At 39.0% G+C, this 22,223-nt stretch overlaps 2 protein-coding genes across 3 annotated transcripts; both read right to left on the bottom strand.

The window, feature by feature from the left end:
• Positions 1–2,666: 2,666 nt before the first annotated feature.
• On the bottom strand, positions 2,667–9,324 carry si:dkeyp-69e1.8 (uncharacterized protein LOC100001340 homolog). Its single transcript, XM_041778102.1, has 3 exons — positions 9,186–9,324; positions 8,663–8,811; positions 2,667–7,245 (listed from the first exon to the last, which is right to left on the bottom strand). The coding sequence occupies exons 1-3, from the start codon at positions 9,208–9,210 to the stop codon at positions 6,433–6,435; spliced, it is 987 nt and encodes a 328-aa protein (XP_041634036.1). The 5' UTR covers positions 9,211–9,324; the 3' UTR covers positions 2,667–6,432.
• A 1,609-nt stretch (positions 9,325–10,933) lies between these two features.
• Positions 10,934–20,240, bottom strand: hmgxb4a (HMG box domain containing 4a). Of its 2 annotated transcripts, none has more exons than XM_041816884.1 (13): positions 20,168–20,240; positions 17,122–17,185; positions 16,433–16,569; positions 16,270–16,345; positions 15,491–16,078; positions 14,992–15,195; positions 14,590–14,771; positions 14,098–14,179; positions 13,946–14,010; positions 13,751–13,847; positions 11,844–12,007; positions 11,614–11,736; positions 10,934–11,532 (listed from the first exon to the last, which is right to left on the bottom strand). In XM_041816884.1, the coding sequence occupies exons 2-13, from the start codon at positions 17,141–17,143 to the stop codon at positions 11,488–11,490; spliced, it is 1,785 nt and encodes a 594-aa protein (XP_041672818.1). In that variant the 5' UTR covers positions 17,144–17,185; positions 20,168–20,240; the 3' UTR covers positions 10,934–11,487. The 2 variants fall into 2 exon arrangements, with proteins under 2 accessions (XP_041672818.1, XP_041672817.1); XM_041816883.1 differs by having other exon boundaries at positions 17,122–17,211; positions 20,168–20,236.
• Positions 20,241–22,223: the final 1,983 nt, after the last annotated feature.

The raw sequence follows: 22,223 nt of genomic DNA on the forward strand, positions 1-22,223 counted from the left end.
CATTTTGGCTAAACTACAACATATAAATAAATTCTACCAAAAGAATTATTCAGATAAATATTATTAAGTTTGGAAATTTTCTAGAAATTTTGGTGGGGGATGGGTTAAATTGAAATTTTACTGAATTTATGCAATTTAGGGAAATTATTTGGAATTTTTTTTTGCCATTTATTTTGAATTTATTTGTAAATTTTGATGGAAATAGGCTTTGAAATTTTAGGAAATTATCTTGATTTTTCATTTATTTATTAATGAACTTATTTAAGGGTCTCCTTTTTTGTTTTCTTTAAAGAATTCCTCTATTGTTTTTGGAGTTTTGTTCATTTTTGGAATTTTTATTTATTTATTTGGTAAATTACTGACAATTTGATTGGTAATTTAGTGGAAATTTCAATTTTTCCTGAATTCCTATGTATTTTTTTTTCTCTGAAATTAAGATTATTTAATATATTTTTTATTTTTTTTAATTTTTTTTTATTTTTGGGAATATGGTGGGGGGAATTTTCTTCAAAATTTTCCTAAATTTTCATGACTTTTTGGGAAATTTTATTTGGACATTTTTTGTAATTTTTCATGGAATTTATTTTTAAATTTTGGGAGAATCTGAATTGAGATTTTAGGGGAATCTTTTGGAAATTTTGGGGGATCTGTTTTGTGTTTTGTTTTGTTTTGTTCTCTTTGAAATTAAGATTTTTTGGGGGGGCAATTCTTATCATTTTGGGATTAGTTTTTAAAATCTGTGTAAGGAATTTTCATCAAAAATTTGCAGAATTTTCACTTAATTTTAAGAGTATTTGTTTGGAGATTTTTCATAATTTTCCATGGAATTTTGTGGGAACATTTTTCTAAATGTTTTGGTTAAATTTGTCTATCTTTAGGCTTGTTCAGAAATGACTGAAACCTTATATCTTGAGATACTTTTTAAGGAATTTTGGAATTTTACAGAAATTTGTTGTAATGTCTGGAAAATCTCTGGTCATTTTTAAGGGAATTTTTCAAACACCTCCAGAACTTATAGTGAAATTTGGCTCATATCTGGCCTCAAACACTCAAAAGTGTATAAAAAACTAAATTTAAAAAAACTTGTTGTACAGTGAGATAAGCCTGTTGTCCTCATATGAAACATAACCTTCTGGCTCAGCTTTTATATTTACCAGGCCCGAACTCTCCAAAATAACAGTGAGAAACTAAAAATGCATTCCAAACAAAAGCTCCAGTCTCAGGAGGTCGATCATAAATCTGTTTTGATTTTATTCTAACAGCAGGTTTTTGTATATTTGACTCATAGTGAGACTTGTGCTGGCTGTATCGAGTCTTTTAATGTTAAATATCAGCTGCTGTGACACGGTTCAAATATGAGAGCGTGTGTGAAAACAATTTGTAGCATTAAACCACGGAGTGTATTATTCCTGTAAACCATCAGCAGCAGGAAACAGTTCAGGGAAAAAGTGTGTCATCTTGTTTATTTTCCTTTGGTTTGCTGTTTTTTCCAGACCATGGGGCGCGATGATAACAAAAAAATATTGCGGGCGTCCACATCTACCCGCCTTAAACTCCAGCGAGGGACCACAACGTCCGAAAAACAACATTTATTTCAGCGGGGAGGGAGAGGAGCAGGAGTTACGGCCTGTGTGTTAATGAAGGCTCAGCAGTGATTCCCTCAAATGTTTGTGCAGATTTTGGCGTCTGTGCACACATGCAAATCATCATTTTATCTCCCGTCCTTTTTTTTCTACCTAATACTTTTACGTCCCATTCCTTCTGATACAAAAACAAATGCACCTCCAAAAATGTTCTCATTAATTCGCCTCTTTTGCCCTCCGTCTCCTCCTCTCGGTGTGTATCCACTAAGACTGAATAATATTTGGACAGGTGTTCCTTCGTATCCATTAACTTCAAGGGTGTAGTGTGCTGTTTCTCTGCAGAAAGAGGAGAAAAAGGCGTCTCATCCAGGCGCTGGATTCTTAAAACTCTGCCATCTATACTGTATGTGTAATCCCTAACAATAAAAAACTGTTTAGCACCAATTTTCCTTCACTTTTAAACCTTTTTTTCCTCTTTTAGACAACTGTGGAGGCCACATCTGGAGGACAGATGTAGTCCTAAAGCCTGCTCTCTCTCTCTCTCTCTCTTTGACTCTCGTTCACATTCGCCACTTCTCACTCACTCTCTCTTTCTCGCCCTCCCTCCTTTTGCTTTTTGGGAAACATGAGAGCTAATTCTCTCTCTCGCTCACTCGCTCTCTCCCACCCCAGCCGGACCACCCACATTCGGAAACGCCCGGCTGTTCCCGAGGCAGAGCCAGCGGCCTTTTTTTTTTAGGGAGACGGAGGGAGAGAAAGAGATGTAAGGATGGGTTATGACTGACGGTTTTAGCAGAGTATCAATTACATCAATGTCAGAGACATAACCGGCCATTGTGAGGAGAAAAGGAGGAGGCTCTGCAGCAAGAATCCATGGATTTAACCTCTTGCATCACAGTTTTCTTCATCTTTAACATAGCTGACACCGTTTACAGCTAAATGCATGCACTAGTTATGCTTTAAACTCAACTTTAGTTACTGCAAAACATCTTTAAAGTGATTTAACTTCTCTTTAATGTGTTAAAACTCTGTGAAAGTTCACTAAGTTCATATGTAAATACCTCAGAAAATAACAGTAAATCATCATTTTAACAGCAGCTTTTATTTGCTTCATAAGCAGAATAAAGTCTTTAAACATTTAAACACCTCCATATAAAGGTCAGTGTCTCCACCTTGTGGATGTTTTATAGTATTACATCTTTATCAAAGTGTTACAGCCATCTGAAGTAATCTGTCTTAGAGTTTAAAAGAGGTTTAGAGTTGTTATACTTGAAATTTCAGTGGTTGATAAAGCTGTAAATTCTCTTTTGTTTGTTGTGAATCCTCCTGCAGTTTAATGCTCAATTTTATGTCTATATTTTGTTTTAGGTTGCTCCTCCAGGTCTGTCTTGTGAATGCAATATCTCATGAATTCTTCAAGGAACTTTATCAGAATTTTGCACAAAAATCCACCCTGAATCAAGGGTGATTAGACTACATTTTGGAGCTCATAGGTCAGAGGTCAAGATCATTAGACCCAATGTTCATCCCTTACTTGTAAATGCAACATCTCAAGAGTACTAAGAGGGAATTTCTTCAGATTTTGCACAGATGTCCTCAGTGGCTGTGTCCGAAACCACACACCTATTCCCTACTCCCTGTCCATAATATAGTGAGCAGCATAAAGTGGACTATATAGTAGACTCAACTGCAAAACACAAAAATGATTTCAGACACGGCTCTGGCCGCAGGAAATAACGTCATCGCCGTCTCACAATTACAATGTTTAGCAACAACAGTTCGTAGATTTCCATGACAACGGTGGAGGATCGAAATTAACAGTAGAATTTCACTAAAAACTGATACTGAACGTAACGTATTTTCACACACAAAAAAAAATAGTAAGGGATGAAGAAGTTTGTGTCTTTAGTGGCATAATAATATACATTTTTGTGTATTATCACTTATTTTTGCATAAAGATCATGTTCTCATGTCTTGTAATCCTCATAAGGGGAAAAAGTTGCTCTGTTTTGAATCCTTAACATTTTCTTACAGATTAAATACTTTGGTTAAAATCAACAAAGAAAAAATCATTTTAAAAGTTTTTATATGTGTTTCTCTGCTCCTCTTATTCGTCCGTCATGTTTGAGAGCAGCAACAGCGATGCATGATGGTAAATATTGCTGGGCTAGTGAGCATCGGCTGTTCACTACTTTTCAAGATGCATTGTGGGATAGAATGAGTGCACTCCAAAGTGAGTAACAATACTCACTCAGAATTCGGACACCACTACAAAATGGCGTATTCACTATAAAGTGCACTGTATAGTGAATGGGGAGTGATTTTGGACACAGCCACAGTGTCCGAAATTACATAGAGGTGGAAAAGTAAACGACTATTACACCCGAGTAAAAGTTAATTCATACGGATAAAGAATAAGCACTAGGGACTTCCTTTAGAAGCTCCTAAAGTCACAGGCAGGAACTCTAACTCAGTGGATAACTTCATTCATGGTGCAAATATGTCTCACAACAAAAACAAAATCACAGTGCTTGATCATAATCTGTGTATCATCCGTTTAGTTGATATTTGATTGTTTACTGAGTAACAAATAAATGAAAAATGGTTTCTTTAATTTCTGAAACAAAATCAAATCAAGGATTTGTTTTTTATTTTGGATATTTATACTTGGATCAAAGAATGGAACATGTAAAAATAGCTACAAGCAGTTTGATATTATTCGTTTGCATAACTCCGTCTATGTGTTTTGTTCAGAAAAGCATCCTGTGAATCATGTGCCCATCATGTTGTTAAATTATGTCATTCAGATTAGTTAGAGGTGGATTATTCTCATTGGTTGTAATGTGTGCTTTAATGTAGCTACTGTATAAATGTTTATTAAAAAAAAGTTTTAAAAAAAATTCTTATCTAGTTATAAAAACACAAATTCTTTCACCTGACGTAGAAAAAGTGACAGTAATCTGATCAGGATGCTGTTTTTCCTTATAAAAAGGTGCCAGTGACAGGCACATGATTGTCTGGATGCTTTTCTGAGCACAACACCTGCATTGCGGATGAATAATGATATATTTATTGCATGTGACCATTTTTTCATATTCCCTTGGTCCCAATTTGATGGGCTCACAGTAAATTCTAGAAATAAAATTAAATATGTCCCACATTTAAACATGGAGTTTGTGTTTCACTGTATTGTACTTCATAGTTTCAGCAGAAGATTGTGCTTCCATGCTAACGCTGTAAACAAACATCAGCAAGAATTTATTGATGTGTCTTTTGTGACTGAACTGGGACAACACTGTACATGGTGGAATATTAGCAATCAAAATAATAATACCTTGTTTTCTAACTCCCTGATGAGTTTTGGCAGCAAAGAGCAGTACCAATAATATTCCATGGGTTGAGCAAGTGGCAGCTAGGGGCCAAACAGGGGTGCCCAAAATGTGATTGGCATCCCCAAAAACCTGAAATGATTTTCTCTTTGCCTTGTCAGCCATTAAATCGAGCATTTAGTGTTAGTATAAAAAGGCCATGGAGTCAAGCTCTGCCCCGATCAGCTGACAACCAGCTGATTTGCTCTAACCACACCACTGGTCAATCACTCTCACGTTCTGCGGCTCTCTCTGCAAGCTGCAACCTTCCTCCACCCCAGCTCCTCCTTTATTCTGCTTCTGACTTAATAAACGCCATATACCTCACCTTCTGGATATTTAAGTGGCCCCAACATCCCTGTATATTTCTGTATGTGGCCCTCAGTGGAAAAAGGTTGGACAGGCCTGATCTAAGATGAGTAACGTGTCTCCCTAATGTAGATCAAAGACATGAGACGAAAATTGGCTGATGCTGAGGTTTTTGCTGCAAATGCTGAGTGCTGACTCTGCTGGACTACATTGTTGTGAGCGGAATAAAGAGGCTGTGGACACAGGCACTTCATCCATTAAGATTGATACCTTTATACTAGGTAAAAATACATATAGGAGGAGGTTATACTGCAGGGGGATAACCAACAACAAAGAAAAATGATTACTGATCCATGAAACATGAATTATAAACCACTGTAGAGGCATTTAGATATTACAGACTGTATTCACACATGCACCAACTCCTAAAAATTCCCCTTAAGATTTGGGGTGAGCATGCAAACAGCTGCATTTTTCACCCTGATTTCATTCAAACTTGTTTCCTGCAGCCTCCTAGTAACATTTCTGCAAGGAGTCGGGTTCTCCAGTGTGCAAAAGCAGTTTTAACGTGTGTCGTCCTTCAGAATTAGGCATGCACAATATTGGATTTTTGCAGGAATGCCGATTTTACAAGTCAATTTCAGCTGATACCAACATCAACACTGATATATAAATGTGGTCCAGACCTAAGACAAGCTTAACTCTTTAAAACACGCTGTAAAATGTAAGCAGGTCCCACAGACCTACACTGGCTGAAGTCTTTTTATTTGTGCATCCTTATTCCTGACGTTTTACAAACGTATTCCTACATATAGCTGATATTTACAGCCAATGTATTGGTTGCAAATATCAGCAGACATGTTCCTCCTTCTCGTTCGTTTGTAGTTTGTAAACGCCCAAAAACATGTAGCATTAATGCAAAGGAGGGAAAATATCATTATAGCCTGGGGCTGGACATTTCCAGGCGTGCATGTGTGAAAACAGCATCAGTGTGTCTGCCTAGAAAGAGGTATAGCCTTAGGTGTAATCTCACTGGTGCTGGTGCTCAGTGTTGGAGCTTTAATACTGTCTTTAAAGGTGTTAGCAGCTAAGCTAATAGCTCAGTGATACAGAGAGAGCTGAACACAGTGAAGTGACTTAAAGGTGCAAATTTAAGCAGATAGAAAAGTTCTTATTTCTGTTTCTGTGTTTTTCTTCTCGCCACCTCTGTCGCCACCGACCCCACAGTGGCCCCCATTATCCCCCCAAACGGGCCGCCCACAAACAGCCCGACCAGGGCCCCCAGTAAGGCCTCTCGCCTCACCAGTTTGGGCAGACGACTCACCCATCCAGCCAGCTTCTCCCACAAAACCCAGAAGAAGGAAGGAGCAGGGGAGGAGGCGGAGACGCTGACGGAGGGGAAAAATCCCTTCACATCTACGTCCAAGTCTTCGATGCTTCTCTCCGCCTCCTCTCTCACTGCTTCCATTTCTTCTTCTGTGGTGCTTTCCACGTGGTCGTTTTTCAACACCAGCTCCTCCTGTCTCTTCTTCACCCTCCTCTCCGCCTGCTCGTACAGACAACAGCTGAAGTGATCCAGCCCAATCTCCTCCACCTTCTCCAGCAGCTCTTCCACCGCTCTCCTCTCCTCTGCGTCTCCTCCTCGGGTCTCCAGGGTGTGGTATCGGTCTCCACATCTCCCCACCAGCTGCTGGAGATCCTTCCTCCAAGTGACGAGGTAATCCTCCAGCTGCTCATCCTCCTCCAGCTCCTCGGTGTGGGTGAAGAGAACGATGGTGTGGGTGCTGACAGCGGAGGGGCCAAGCAGCCCCTCCAGGACGTCCAGAGCTTTAGCCTCTCCGTCAGCTGGCTGATTCACAGGGACGCACAGAAGAAAGGCGTGAGGTCCGGGGGTAGATAAGGCGATGAAGGAGGAAATGTGATATCCTCTATCATTTAGGTCGCAGTCTGAGCTGAACCAGGCTGGAGTGGAGACCACGGACACCTGCAGAGAGAAGGAGGACATTAAAACATGTCATACACCGCGCTCCAAATTATTATGCATATATTTCACGAAAATGTAAGCATGATCATCGTACTGTGGAGAAATTTTTGGCTGATTCAGAGCACAGATAGGACAGCTGGTGGACCCCCTTAGGGTCCCTGAAGACGTGGAAATTACCCCGGACAAGTATATAGAGTTTCTGACTGACCACTTTCTTCCATGGTACAAAAAGAAGAACTGTGCCTTCCGCAGCAAAATTATCTTCACCATCCCCTGCTGCAAAACAGTGTTACTCAGCCCTGCTCAACCAAAGAGCCAAGTTGTTGAAAAATACCTTTGCAAGAGCCACAATCTAAATGGTGAAAAGTGGCAAAAAAATAAGTTAAAGCTGGCAAAATAGGTGAACAGCTGCAAGAAAGGGGCCAAAAATGGGTGAACAGGAGTAAAATAGGCATAAAATGGCAAAAACTGGGTGAAAAATGACAAAAAAAAAATTGGGAGATATTGTGGCAGAAATGGTTGAGACATGACAAAAAAAAATGACTTAAAGGAGAGAAAATTAACTAAAACTGGCAAAAAGTGGCAAAAATGTGGGGGGGGGGGGATTGAGTGAAAAATAACTAAAATTGGCCAAAGAAACAAAAAGGTGGGGGAAAATGAGTGAAGAATAACTAAAATTGGCAAAAAGTAGCAAAAATGTGGGGGAAAATGAGTGAAAAGTGACTGAAATTGGCAGAAAAGCAGCAAAAAGGTGGGGGGAAATGAGTGAAAAAATAACTAAGTTGGCAAAAAGTAGCAAAACAGTGAGGTAAAACAAGTGAAAAGTGACTAAAAATGGCAAAAAGAAGCAAAAAGGTGGAGGAAAATGAGTTAAGCATGACTTAAATTAGCAAAAAAAAAAATGACATGTAATGGCATGAGGCACCTTAAATGGGCAAAAATTGGCAAAAAAGCAAAAAAAATGCAATTTGTGAAAAGCAGGATGAAAGAGGCAAAAACTGGTGAAAAAGGGAAAATATGGGATTAAAGTGGCAAAAAAAAGGTTAAAAAAAATGCAAATAAAGGTAATGAAAATATCCAGACAAAAATAAAGGTTTGCAATTAAAGCCTACTGTTTAAGTGTGGAAAACAAATTGCGATAGATAATTCTGAGGTCAAATTTTCCGTTTCTAATGTTTTTGGGTTTGAGTTAAATAAACTAAAAATCTTGCAAGAGAACCAAAGTTACATGGTGCTGAAAGCAGGGGGCCACGACACTCTGTGGAAATGGGATAGACATCATCCTCCTTGTTTGTTACTCCACCATTAGATCAACTCTGACACGACAAACTCTAATATTGTTGCTCTCAGTGAGATTTCTAAGATGTAATGATTTCTCTGGCTCATATCAGTCTGATTTAGCTCCTGTTACTCTCACCTTTCTGCCTGCAGCCTCTCCTCTGTGTTTGCTGCACTTCTGGGTCTCTGCAGCCTCTTTGCCCTCCTCGTTGTCTTGTAGGTTCAGGATGGTGCTGACTACGGGTCTCTTTCCCTCCCCAGTCCGGCCCAGCACCACCAGCATGAGCTCTTAGAGGAAATACAACAATAAACATATTTTACAAACTTAAAGTGCACATATTTCACCCTTTAAACTTTGTATAAACTAATAATCCGTTGTCTAGAGAAAGAATTTCAAACAGCTGTGTCATTTTCTGACTTCGAAACTACCTGATAATCATTTTCTGTAGTACATATAAAGTGATGTTTCTAACGGTATTACTCGGTGATAAAAACAAGTTAAACCAGACATATTTCTAGTCTTCGGCAGCGCCCTTAGCCGCTACCTTTCGCTAATTTCTCCAAACATGCGCCAAAAGGAGCCGCCCATTTCTGACTTTTCCCTTATTACATCGCACAAAAACGTATTTTTAATAATTAAAAATGCTTATTTTCCATCCTACCTGTCTGAGAAGCAGCTGCAGACATCTCTGCCTCCGTTCACCGTCGTATTTTAGTGTTAAAATTAGAAATAAACGCACTTCCTGGATCCGTCAGGCTGACTCAGACCTGCCTGACTCCTGACTCGACTTCACTGCAAGCGGCTGCAGGGTTTCTCAAGCAGAGGCCCGCGTCCCTGTCCAATGACTCCACAGTTTTCCTTTCATGATTTCAGCCCACCAGTGTTTATCAGTGACAGTTTGGAGCCATTTCAGAAGACCTATACAATAAAAATAAGTGTGTATTATTTTTTAAATTGACCCCAGCTATCATTTGGTTTATGCATTTTCAATTTCTTAATAATAATAATAATAATAATAAATAAGAATAATAAATAATAAATAAGAAAGAAAGAATATGTGCTTGAAAGGGAAGTCGTTTTCAGAATAAAATATGTCCTTATGAGAGCAGTGGGTTTATTTTTCTGTATAATATAGTAAAGACCATCTATGGGCTATTCTGCCTAACTGGTGCAAAATAAATAGTGTATTCATAAGCAATACATACCAAATGTATTTTTTCTCCCTCATTAAGTCATCCAGTACCCCATAATGTCAAAGAGAAAACTTTTTTTTTTAATTCTATTTATTATAAAAGTATTCAGACCCTTTACTCAGTACTTGTTGAAGCACCTTTGGCAGGAATTACAGCCTCTGGTCTTTTTGAATATGAACCAACAAGCTTCACACACCTGGATTGGGGGATTTTCTGCCATTCTTCTTTGCAAATCCTCTCAAGCTCAGTCAGGCTGGATGGACAGCCATTAACAGGGATTTCCAGAGGTGTTTGATTGGGTTCAAGTCCTGGCTCTGGCTGGTCTAATCTCAGACATTCACAGACTCGTCCCTAAGCTACTCCTGTGTTGTCTTGGCTGCATGCTTAGGGTCGATGCCATGTTGGAAGGTGAACCTCTGGCCCAGTCTGACGTCCTGGGGGCTGCGGAGTAGGTTTTCATTAAGGATATCTCTGTACTTTGCTCCATTCAGCTTTCCCAGTCTCCCAGTCACTGCTGCTGAAAAACACCCCCACAGCATGATGCTGCCACCACCCTGCTTCACTGCTGGGATGGTTTAACATTTAGAACTGAGGCGAAACAGTTCAATCTTGGTTTCATCAGACCAGAAAATCTTGTTTCTCACAGTGCTTCAGGGGCTATTTTGCAAACTCCAAACAGGCTTTCATGTGTGTTGCGATGAGAAGACTGTCCAGCCACTCGGCAATAAAGCCCGGGTGGATGGAGGGCTGCAGTGATGGTTGTCCTTCTGGAACTTTGTCCCATCTTCTACACAGGATCTCTGGAGCTCAGTCAGAGTGACCATCAGGTTCTTGGCCACCGTTCTTGTGCCAAGCTTCCTCCATTTGAGAATTATGGGGACAACTGTGCTCTTGGGAACAGCAGAATTTCATGCAGCCTTTCCTGGATCTGTGCCTGTCAACAATCCTGTCTCTGAGCTCTTCAAGGTGTAGAAACATCTCAGAAATGACCCACAGAAAGAGGAAATGGAGCTGAATTTAGTGTTTTTGAAAAGAGCTTCTGAATGCACAGAAAAGTAAACCCACAACTGGAAATAAAGACTAAGACTTTTGCAGCATTTTGCACAAATAATTTCTTAAAATCTACCAAATAAATATGTTAATATAGTTTTGTTTAAATTCTAACTGACTCAGATATTCCAAACTCAATAAATATATGAGAAACAAAAAGTTTAGGAACAGATCATTCTTTAATGATGCCCTGTTTGTTAAATGTCCGTCGGTGATTTTTGTTTTTACAGCTCCTGATTAAAACTTTTAAGTTGAATTCTAGCACCTCTGAAATCTACAGAAGTCTAAATGCTGCACCGTAAAATATCAAATGTAAAAAACAGCACTTTTTACACAGTAAAAGAAAATCTAAGCATGTGTCAAATATATTACATCCAGTCGATAACCAAAGAAAACGCCTTAAATGTTTCTGTACATTTCAGTAATAAAAAATCAAATATGTAGACAGCCTCATACAAACAGACATCACACTCACACCGTACAGTAACAGTTGAAGGAGCAGACGTGCCAAGAGAGAGAGATTATAAGGTTCAGTAAAATGTTTCATTATAAAATATCACAATTAGAAAATTAAACAAACCAGGTCTTTAAAAAAATACACTTTAAAAACACTAAAAATATTTGAGTCTTCAGACGTCAGCAGTGGCTTAAATTAAAGTCCAAGGTTCATTCCGTTTAACATCCCATTCATGATCCGTTCACATTGATTCCTTCATTGTCTCACAGTCCAGGCATGATGTAGGCGATGTTATCCAACGTGTTTGCCTGAAAAAGAAACGTTTTACTGTGAAGACTAAGTTACATGCAGTTATGTTCATGTGACATCTATGAGTGTAAATACGGTACCAGGACGTTTCGAGGACATCCATTTAGCTTTGGTATCTGTGCTGTGAGACAGGTCAGCGGACCGAGTGCACACAGGATCGAGTCCAGAAGGACGGAGAGACTCCCGGACACCGCCACCATCCCCTAAAACAACAGAACAACTCTCCCTTAATCCACTGCGTAACGATAAAACATCTGTATGACATTTTAAACAGACGATGTTGTGTTTAAGCTCTAAAGTCAGCGCCTACCTCTGTTTCCTGGAGCCTGTGTCCAATCAGAGACAGCGACTCTCCCAGGAGCTGCAAGTGAGCCGCAGCATCGATGGGATCGACGTCAGGGACTCGAGCCGGAGACAGAGACAGCGTGCCGGGCGCTCTGTTTGGAGAGACCATCCCTGTTCCCGATCCCACAACTTTAGACAAACGAGAAAAACAAAAGTGGTGAAAAACTACAATGAAAAGGCAGAAAACAGAGCCCATATCACAGAAACGTGACAATTACACCCTGTGATGTTTGGTCTTCACTATGATTATGGAAATGCAAAGGGGGGACAAAGACCCGCCCCCTCTGTGCCGTCTTTAGAGGTAATAGCAGAGGTGAAAACAGGATCAGCGAAATACCATTACACCCATGATTCTGAACTTTAAAAAACATAGCAGGTTCCTACACACTTTTAAAAATCAGATTTAAGACTTCTGAACTGAGAAAAATGCAGGTTAAATAGTTGAAAATAAGAGGTATGATATTTCTCTGTACCCTGGACCAAGACTGAATTTTCTGATTAAATGAACTGTTTATGAAATGTTAAATGCCAAAGAGCAGAACAAACCTGCATTTTTTTTGCAGGTGTGCTGAGCTGATTCTAACAGGTCTAACTATTAAAAAGCAGAGTAACACATTTTGTCAGGGAAATCCTGCACAGATTTTTAAGTAGGCAACCCAGTAGCCCAGATGTTCAAGAATTGTATGAGTTTTTCACAACAGTTCAGAGTTTATTAAATCAAAATGAGTCAGATAAAATCACAGAGGGGTCTGGGATGCTCCTCCAGGAAATTTAGAACACCCAAAACTGACTTCTCTAAATTACGGAGAGTATTTATGCAACAATTTATGGAGAAAGATGATAAAAATCACTTAAGTTTGGATCCAAAACAACAACTAGATAAGAACAGGTCTTAGTCAAAGTGCTCTCTCAAATTCAAGACCACTAACTTGTAAAAATCTAACTTATTATTCAATTTAAATAAATTCAAAACACTTTATTTGTCCCTGATGGGCAATTAAAAGGCACAGAGAGCAGCAACATGGACACACGACATCAAAAACACAACATGTGCAAATTGCAAGAAATAATTTTTAAAAAGTTAATTAAATTAAAAAATAAAAAATATATAAAAATAAAATCAAACAAAATAAAATGCAATTAAATATAAAAAATATATCAAAAAATTAAAATACAACAAATCAAAATAAAACAAAACAAAATAAACCAAAAAGCATGGGAGGTATTGCCCCGTGATGCTCAGCGCTAAAATGCTTTATCCAGTCAGTAGAGGAGTCCCGCTGTCTGTTGTGGGACAGAGCACCAATATGATGCTGGAGTAAAGAGGGGTCAGAGTTCAGGAGCTGGACAGCTGCGGGGACAAAGGAAGCCCTGCAGCCTGGACAATGCAGTCTGCGACCTGATGGTAGCCACTCAAACACAGAGTGAAGAATATGTGAGGGATCTTAAAGGATCCTAAGAGCAGCTCCAATTGTTTTAAGACTCTTTTTGGCGTCAAACATCAAATGTGCAATTTAAGACTTCCTAAGATTTTCAAGGATCTGCAGGAACCCTGCATGAATATAATTCAACGTACCTCTTAGCATTGAATCTGAGAGTTTGATAAAAAAGATCCTGAGCTTCATTCTGCACAGCTTTGAAATAAAACTTAGGCCTTCAGAAGCGTGCATGAAGAATGAAGTTAACAATAAGGGCAAAGCAACTGAAATCAGAAGAGTAAAATCATGATCCTATGCTACTATGGATGTATCTGGTTTGAATATATCTTTATGAACATGTTAAGACTTCTACAGAAAGGTTCAGGCTGACTCTTTTTGTGTTTTGATATCTGTGGAAATGCGTTAACTCTTTTGCGTTAGAGTTAATAATTACCTTTACTTTTGCCCTCGCTGGCACTCTTGTGTTTGACCGTGGTGGCTTCAGCTTTGTTCTGTTTGTGCTGCAGATACTGAGCTTTCTGCCTCCAAACCTGCACAGGAAAAACATGCATTCAGTGCATCACAATATCTGTGACACAACATAACAAAAGCTCTCTAAACATTAGAAACTTTCAAGGAAATAACTCACCAGTTTGTCTTTTTCAGGCATTGCCTTCCACACCTCGGCCAGCTTTTTGCTGAGCTCACCAAACACTGAAAATCAGAAATAATCTTTAAAATCTGCATGTAATTGATAAAGACATTTAGAAGAGCTTCACTATATGTGATGAAAACACCCACCTAGTCCGGGCTGTTCTGCATTAATGTTGACTCTGTACTCCTTACAAAACACCTGATACGCTGTCGTGTTCTTCTTCTTCGGCTACAAGAGGAAGAAGGATTAACAAACAATACAAGAAACAGACAGGGAACAAGAAAAGATAATTTTTGGGAAAACAAGCTGGCTTCAGCTGGTACATGAGAGTTTGCAAAGGTAGCAAGACAAAAAAGTATGACAGGTGTTAAGATATGGATTCTTTTGCAAGTTTAGCAACTAATCCTGCAGGAAATCTTAGTAAACAGAATCAGAATTAGGTTAACTGCCAGGCAGGCAGGCTAACATACAAGGAATTTGAGTGTTTTAGAGCAAAATCATAACAAAGACTGAGAAAACCTAATTTTTTTTAAATAAGTGCCATGCAACAGCTGTGTAATGTGTGCAGAAATGTGCAAAGAACTCACAGTGAAGCACACAAAATCAGATTTAGAGATGTAATATAGATAAACTCTTACCTTGTCTTTGTCCTTCTCGTGCTTGTCCCGATCCTTCTCCTCCTTTTTCTTCTTCTTCTTCTCTGGTACGCCATCACTGCTCTGATGGTGGTGTGGAGGCACAGGCGTCCCCATGGCGTACATCGGCCCCACAGAGCTGTGAGTGACTGTGGGGTGGGAGTGGCTGTGGCTCCTCGATGAGTCTGCAGAAAATTAGCAGAGATAAATCAATGATGCAGACTTCTTTGGACAAGTGCACTCTGCAGTTAAATCCTGCTTGATTTTGGACTCAGGGGAGACATATTCATTGATTTACTGATTTGGTGCATAACCAAAATTTGTATGCGACTTTTACTTGATTAAAGCCTGTGAATAACACAGAAAAATAAAGTTTCAGGGTGTTTTTAAACAGAGCAAACTCACCTCCAAACCCTTTGCTGTGCTTCTTGTCCTTCCCGCTCTTTTCCTTGTCTCTGTCTTTTTCTTTGTCCTTTTTCTTCTTGCTCTTTTTGCTCTTCTTCTTCTTTTTTGACAGGTGCGTGTACGAATCATCTATGACCAGTTCACCGGCCTCCAGCTCGCCCCCCGATGAGGAGCTGTCGTCTCCCATGCCCCCTCCATAATGGCCTGTACAAGACATAATGTATAACAGAGAACACAGCAGTGAAATTAAGATTTTTTTTACTTTTGTTTGGAGAGAACAAGACAATGGCTAGGGTAGGAAGTCAGGAAGAGAGAGTGGTGAATGATATGTAGGAAGCCTCCATACATAAGACCTAAAATGTAGGCCATCTGCACCACAACAGCAGTGAAATTTGACAGAAAAGAGAGCTAAAGCATCCAAATAATTTAATCTGCTATGTAAAAAAGGACCAGAAAGCATGACATGTTTCTGCTAGTTAGATGAAGAGTAATCTCTCACCTTCCACCTCCACTTCTTTCCCCACCACAGGCAGCGGATCTCGACTCTGCTGCAGCTTCTTCTTCGGCGACTTTGACATCTGCATCCTGTCTCGATCCTTCTCTTTCTTCACGCCTCCTTTTGAAGAATGAGGCGTGAATGGGAAGCTCTCTCCTTCCTCTTTCTCCGGCGACATGATGAGCTTCATCTTCAGCCCGTCAGCCTCTCGTAACGTTAACGGCTCCTCCTTTGGAGCTCCGCCGTGGAACAGAGACGACTTGGAGGAAGAGGAGGAATGCTTCTTGGAGGAGGAGGAGGACGACGACATGGGGCGGGAGTGAGAGGAGTGGCTGCCTTTGCTCCCGCTGCCGCCGCCGCTGCTCTCGCGTTTACGGTCTTTGGAGGAGTGCGAGGAGAAGGAGGGGTAGGAAGGTTTCTTGTGAAGGTGGGGGCTGGGGTCTGAACCTGTGGCCAGAGGGGAAGTGATCGCCTGTAGGAGGCCCATGGCTGTGTCCGCAGGGTGGGAGGATGAGGGGGAGGAAAGGGTCGGGGAGCGGTCTGCAGATTTGTGCTTTTTCTTATGAGGAGGTGGACCTGAATGATCGTGCTCTGAAACAGAAGAGGATGTTAGATCCTGATTAAAAACTCTTAATCTTACGGGTTGTGCTGAAGCCTCAAAGCAACTTGATGATTTTCCCTCATTTATGTTGTTTTATTTTATGCAGATAGTGTAAAAGTAGTTGCAGTTATGTCACATTTTATATTGAAAGATTTCTATTCTAACAAAAAAAACAGCTTACCTCTGTAATAGTAGTCATCACTATGTTTCTTCTTCTTTTTGTGTGAGTCTCCTCCAAGCATGAAAAGTTCTGAATCCTTCAAAAGATTTCAAACATTTATCAACATAACTCTCACTCTCAAAAATGATCAGTTAAATCATGTTCATTTGGACAGGTAACTTACCTTGGGCCGCTTCTTGGAAGACTTCCTGACCTGAGCGGCGATCTCCTCTTCTTCTCTCAGCAGATCTTTATACGACCGCCTCTTCTCTCTCTGGCTCCGACCCGCTACCAGGCCTCGCTCTCCGTCCATCCCCATGTCTAGAAAACATAAAGAGCATTATAATTAGAGATAAATCTATTGTGAAAATTAGGGCAGACACCGGTTTAACATAAGAAAGCCGATACCAATACTGATGGTGCTGTTACTACTTTTTTAGCTGTAAAACTCCTAGTATGCCAAATTTACTTTCACATTTGACCATGAAAACTGATCAGAATTTGTCCAACAAGTCATGTTTTCTCTGCTGTAAAAATCTCTTATTTGATTCAGCAGCTAGATAGACCAGGTGCCAGAATTAATTGGATTGAACACAACAGATAAACAATGGTAGCTGACATCTGTTCTTGCACCCTTATTTGGCCAGTGGACACTGTTAACAGGGCCAATATCAGCTGATGTTAAACTGGTGCATTTTTGCATCCCTAATAATAATCCCTAACCTTTGAGCCAACCTGACACACTAAATGCTTTTGTCAGTACTAATAGATGTTTCTCAGTGGGAAAATGCAATTATTTGATTAACATATTAAGTACAAAGAAAGGAATACTCCATGCATTGTGCAGATTAGTTTTACTCATTCCTTTCTTACCCTTTATCTCCTCAAAAGCCATGGTCCCTCCTCTGTCAGCGTGATTGTTTGTCCCAGTTTGTCACTGAAAACATAAGGTAGAATTATAACCTGTAGAGTAAACAGAGAGAAAATACAGTGAAGGTGCTTATTATATCTCTTCAAGACACTCACGAATAAAATCAGTTAAGAGTCAGACAATGACATAGAGTTTTAACAATACCAGAGCTTAAACTATAATACTAGAAAAAAATATTTTTGATACCACTTTAATATAAATAGAAGACATTTTCTTGATGTTTGCTGTCCAAAACTGGCGTGCAGATTCCTCTATGCTCTCTTAAGTGCACAAATACTTTAGCAATGCTTCATGATGGTGCAATTTAGACAGATTTCAGCTATTTGCTTGCAGTTTTTGAAGGATTCATTCCCTCTCTAAGTTTTCTTTCTTAAGGAATAGCTACATAACTTAAGAATATCTTCGATACCAGAAGTGATCATTAAAATAATGGACTGTATTGTTCAAACAGAATGACAACAAAGTATATAATACATTCAGAACTTGGGCTGGGCAATTAATTGTAAATGAGATTTAATCGCAATATGGCATGCTGAAATTTACAAATCGCAGATGTTGCAATATTGCTTTAACTTGAAATATGTCAAAATACCAGTTTAATACGTTCATTTTTTGCAGCAGCAGAGATTTTATGGACATTTTACAAACATTTGAGCGTAATTTTTTAAATGGTTTACAAAAATAGGCCTTTTTTGCGTCTTATGTATGTTTTTCAAAATTAAAACGAGTGACATAAAAACAATAATCTCCATTCAATTAAGCAATTAATGTCATATTTTCAATAATTGCAATTAGCATTAGTTCACGTAAGTCGTACCCCTAGCCGTGATTGGCTGATGGCCAGCTGACACCAAATGTAGCCTCCCAGCTCCCACAGCCAATCACAGCTCTTTCTCTCAACACAGTGGTGTATTTAAATATGATGTACTTCTCACTAATCCCAATGCTTATGCATCACGCTGCTGCTGGCAAAGCTTAACCTCCTCCACCCCAGCCTCTTCCTTTATAGCAAAAAGCTTCTTAATAATTGCGTATCAAATTGAAATCACAATACTTGAAAAAAAAATTGCAGTTGGATTATTTTTGCAAATTGTTTAGCTCTATTCAGAACCCCATTAAATTAAACTGGTTAAGGCAAGACAATAAAAACAGAGATAGACTAATGAAAGTCCTTTATATTAACATTTCCACTACTGTGATATTAGTCAGGCACAACAAATACAGTCAGGATTGTGATACCATAATTTTTAACTTTGCAAAAATATCAGAAAATAAAACCAATAACAAAATTTGTTAAATGCCAAAGCCCAAAAACAGAACTCCTAGGAATGCAATACTGGATAATTTGGGGGTTTTAAAAGACAACATATTGTAGGTTTAATCCTTCCCACTGTAGAAACTGTACAAATAATTTTGTTATATTTGCTATTGATGCAATCTAGCCAGTGTTCAGCTGTAAGATCCACATTTTTGGTGGGTTGCTTCCTCTTAAGAACAAATAGACTAGTTTTATTGATGCTTCAGTGATTTCAGATGGCATCAGAAGTGGAGAGAAAGCACATGACTATTGTACTAAAGTAAAAGTACAGTTACTTTGGTTAAAATTTACGTCCGTAAAAGTAAAAGCACTGGCCTGTTACTTCTTTATTGACAATTACAACATAAGAGTATAGATCTCCATCCAGACTATTTATTTAGTCCCAGCTCTATGATAAATCTAACAGCTGTTTTTAGATGTGATGTGGAATCAGTCTCTTACAATTTACCAGTGACTGTCATGTGCAGTCAGTTAACAGCCAGATTCATGTCACTGACATGAAAAAAACAAGTAGAAAGTACACAAAAAGCCACTCAATTACAGTAATCTGAGTAAATGTAATTATTTAAAGCATTTGATGGACCAAAGTGTCAATTTCTGAAAGTATTTGACAATCTGAGCATCCTCCAGTCACCCTTGAATAGAAAGAGTTTAGTTAGGCAATAATAAAGTGGAAATAACTGATGTAAAGCCTATGTATTGTTGTAAACTTCAGTAACTGAAGAAGAAGAAGAACAGAGTTGTCATGTAACAGGATTTTGAAGTTCAATAAGTTAGCTGGAAAAATGTAATATATAAATAAAACTCTTGATCAGCCAGTGTTGTTTGATAGATTGTTTTTTATCACCAAATGTTGCAGGAAAACTCCTGCAGGCTGTCTGTACTGCATGTGTTAGAAAAGTTTGTAGGCTTGTGACTGCTATTATGTGACTGAATAATTCCTCTACAGTATACCTTTTTAATGATACAGACGTGGTACTTTTCAATATTATGATTTATTTAAATAAGGAGGGTTGTATGGTTAAAAAAAACAAAGTATATCGAAGCATTTAGGTATCAAAAATGTTGACAGCCTTCTTATAAGAAGGTGTAAAATCTATCATAGGCCCTTTACATTGTGGCATTTTAATTATAGTAATGTTACTCAGATATAACTAATGCATTCACACCTTAGTAGTTATATTGTGGCTAACACAGTCCCACATACATGGAGTCAAACCTGGAGCAGCAGTAACCTGGATATAACACTACTCTCAAGGAGATAACTGGTTCTAACTTGCGGTAAATCCAATTTACGATAAATCACAAAAATAATTCGTGTGTCGCCTACGAAGGATATAAAACCAGGTTAGCTTAACAAATTCCCGCCTACTTTCATAAAGATACACAAACACACCCCCTCTCCATTTACTTAGACTCCCCTTGCTCTCAATCATCTCCAGGACTCTTATTAGTATCACCGAACTGGCTCTAAGCTCGCCGGTGAGAGCGGCCCAGGAAACACCGAGGCTTTCACCCACATGTAGGCCGCGGGTGGCACAGAAGCGCAAAATGCAATGGCGGACATGGTTTTTAATATACTAATGTGCTCATTGACTCGTATAAAGTAGCATGTGTTATTCATGAACAACAAGAGGTGATAAAATGATGTGTTTTGGAAATAATACTACCTCTACAGGGTGTCCAATTTACGCGGGTCCGGCCGCCATCTTTTATTATCGGAGAAACAACAATACGCTTCTGTGATGGGGCGGGCCTTGGGGTAGGCAGCCAATCAGCGTCGAGGAAACGCAGCCACATTAGCAATTAGCATATTAGCTCTTCCGATTGCTACTGTAGCCTACTGTCAAAACGTCAACGTTAGAGTCCCCTCAGTTAAAATGCCTGTTTAAATGAGTTATAAATAGAGGTTAAGTATCCATTCATTTAAATGTACTCGGATTTCCCGTCAAAATGAGTAAATCTCGAGATTTTTACTTATTTGTATCATTATCATGAGACAGCAACACTGGTTTTCCAATAAACCTGGATAATTACTTGAAATGTCAATAAAACCACTGTAAGTTATTCGCTATCATGGCTTTACAAGCACTTTCATCACAAGATACTTATATAAATCACTCCATATCTCAATAAAACAACCTACATTTACAATCCTAACTCTAAAAAAGTTGGCACAGTGTAAAATGTAATTAAACCCAGAATTCAATCTTGTCAAAACTCATAAACCCCTATGTTATTCACCCCCCCCCCCCCTATGAATTTGATGGCAGCACATCACAATAAAGTAGGGACGGGGCCATGTCTACCGTCGTGTAGCTAATCTCCCCTCCCCTATAAACAACAGTTTGTAAATGTCTGGTTAGTGAGGAGACCAGTTGCTGTAGTTTTGCAAGAGTAATGTTTTCTCATTCTTGAATGAAGGCCAGTTTAGCACCAGGACTTTTCTATTGTGAAGCCATGCTGTTGTGATGGATGTTGTATGTGGTTTAGCATTGTCTTGCTGAAATAGCCAAGGCCTTCCCTGAAAGAGACATTGTCTGGATGGGAGCATATGTTGCTCTAAAACCTCTTGAATCTAATTTTCAGCATTGATAGTTCCTTTCCAGATGTGTAAGCTTCTCACGTCATAGGCACTGATGCAACCCCGTACCACCAGAGATACAGGCTTTAGAACTGTACCAGGATAACAAGCAGGATGGTCCCTTTCCTAGTTAGTCCATAGGACATGGCCTTGGTGGTTTTCAAAAAGAATTTCAAATTTTGATTGATCTGACCACAGAACAGTTTTCCATTTTGCCTCAGTCCATTTTGGATGAGCTTTGGTCCAGAAAAGATGGCAACGTTTCTGGATCCTGTTCAGATATGGCTTCTTCTTTGCATGATAAAGCTTTACTTGCATTTGAAGATGGCACGCCCAACTGTGCAGTACAGAAGGGGCCCCTGAGTCCTGAAAATCACGAGTATCCAATATTGTCCTTCAGTTTTGTCCCTTGTAAGCATTGATTTCTCTAAATTCTTTGAATCTGTTGATATTATGTACTGTAGATGGTGGGATATTCAAAGTCTGTTACTAACCTGTTCCCAATTAATTTCATCAGTTGCAAAGTACTCCTCCAGCTGTTCTTCTCCCATACCACATACTTTTCAGCCTTTTGTTGCCCTGTCCCTACTTTTTTGGCAACAGGGACATCTTTTTCAAGATGTGTCAAATTCAAAATAAGCTAATATTTTTCATGAAATGGTAAAATGTCTCAGTTTAAACATCTAATATGTTGTTTATGTTCTATTGAGAATAAAATATGGGTTGAGTTCATTTATGTTTTTCTTTACATTTGACAAAGGGTCCCAACTTTTTTGGAATTTGTGTTTTCCTTTGTTACATTTTTATACCAAGGCTGTCCATTTCCTTTCAGTACTATTCGACAATTGTTTGTTAAATAATAAAACCCCTTCCTTTAATCAGAATGATCAAAAGCATCTTAATGTACCAGATCTTTTAAATATTACATCTCTCACAAAAGTCAAGAGTGCAGCAGAGGAATAGATACACGAAAACTCCAAGCAAACTTCTGCACAGTGTCTAAATTCCACAAATTGATTGGCAGACTGCTCAACTGGAAAAATGCAGGCAAACCCTTCACACAAACTTCTTAGACACCTAACTCCTGTGCACTCTTTTCTGAAAACATGAAATACTTAGGACACATCAAATATTTAGCCAAA

Source organism: Cheilinus undulatus, linkage group 21, assembly GCF_018320785.1.
Source record: "Cheilinus undulatus linkage group 21, ASM1832078v1, whole genome shotgun sequence".
Taxonomy (NCBI): Eukaryota; Metazoa; Chordata; class Actinopteri; order Labriformes; family Labridae; genus Cheilinus; species Cheilinus undulatus.

Coding starts and splice junctions, on each gene's coding strand:
- hmgxb4a (XM_041816884.1), bottom strand. CDS start 17,143: ATGGCTTTTGAGGAGATAAAGG. Junction 16,346..16,432: donor CTTCCAAGAAGCGGCCCAAG/GTAAGTTACCTG, acceptor AATCTTTTGAAG/GATTCAGAACTTTTCATGCT. Junction 12,008..13,750: donor CAGCGAGGGCAAAAGTAAAG/GTAATTATTAAC, acceptor GTTTGTCTAAAG/TTGTGGGATCGGGAACAGGG.
- si:dkeyp-69e1.8 (XM_041778102.1), bottom strand. CDS start 9,210: ATGTCTGCAGCTGCTTCTCAGACAG. Junction 8,812..9,185: donor TGCAGCTGCTTCTCAGACAG/GTAGGATGGAAA, acceptor ATTTCCTCTAAG/AGCTCATGCTGGTGGTGCTG. Junction 7,246..8,662: donor GAGAGGCTGCAGGCAGAAAG/GTGAGAGTAACA, acceptor TTCTCTCTGCAG/GTGTCCGTGGTCTCCACTCC.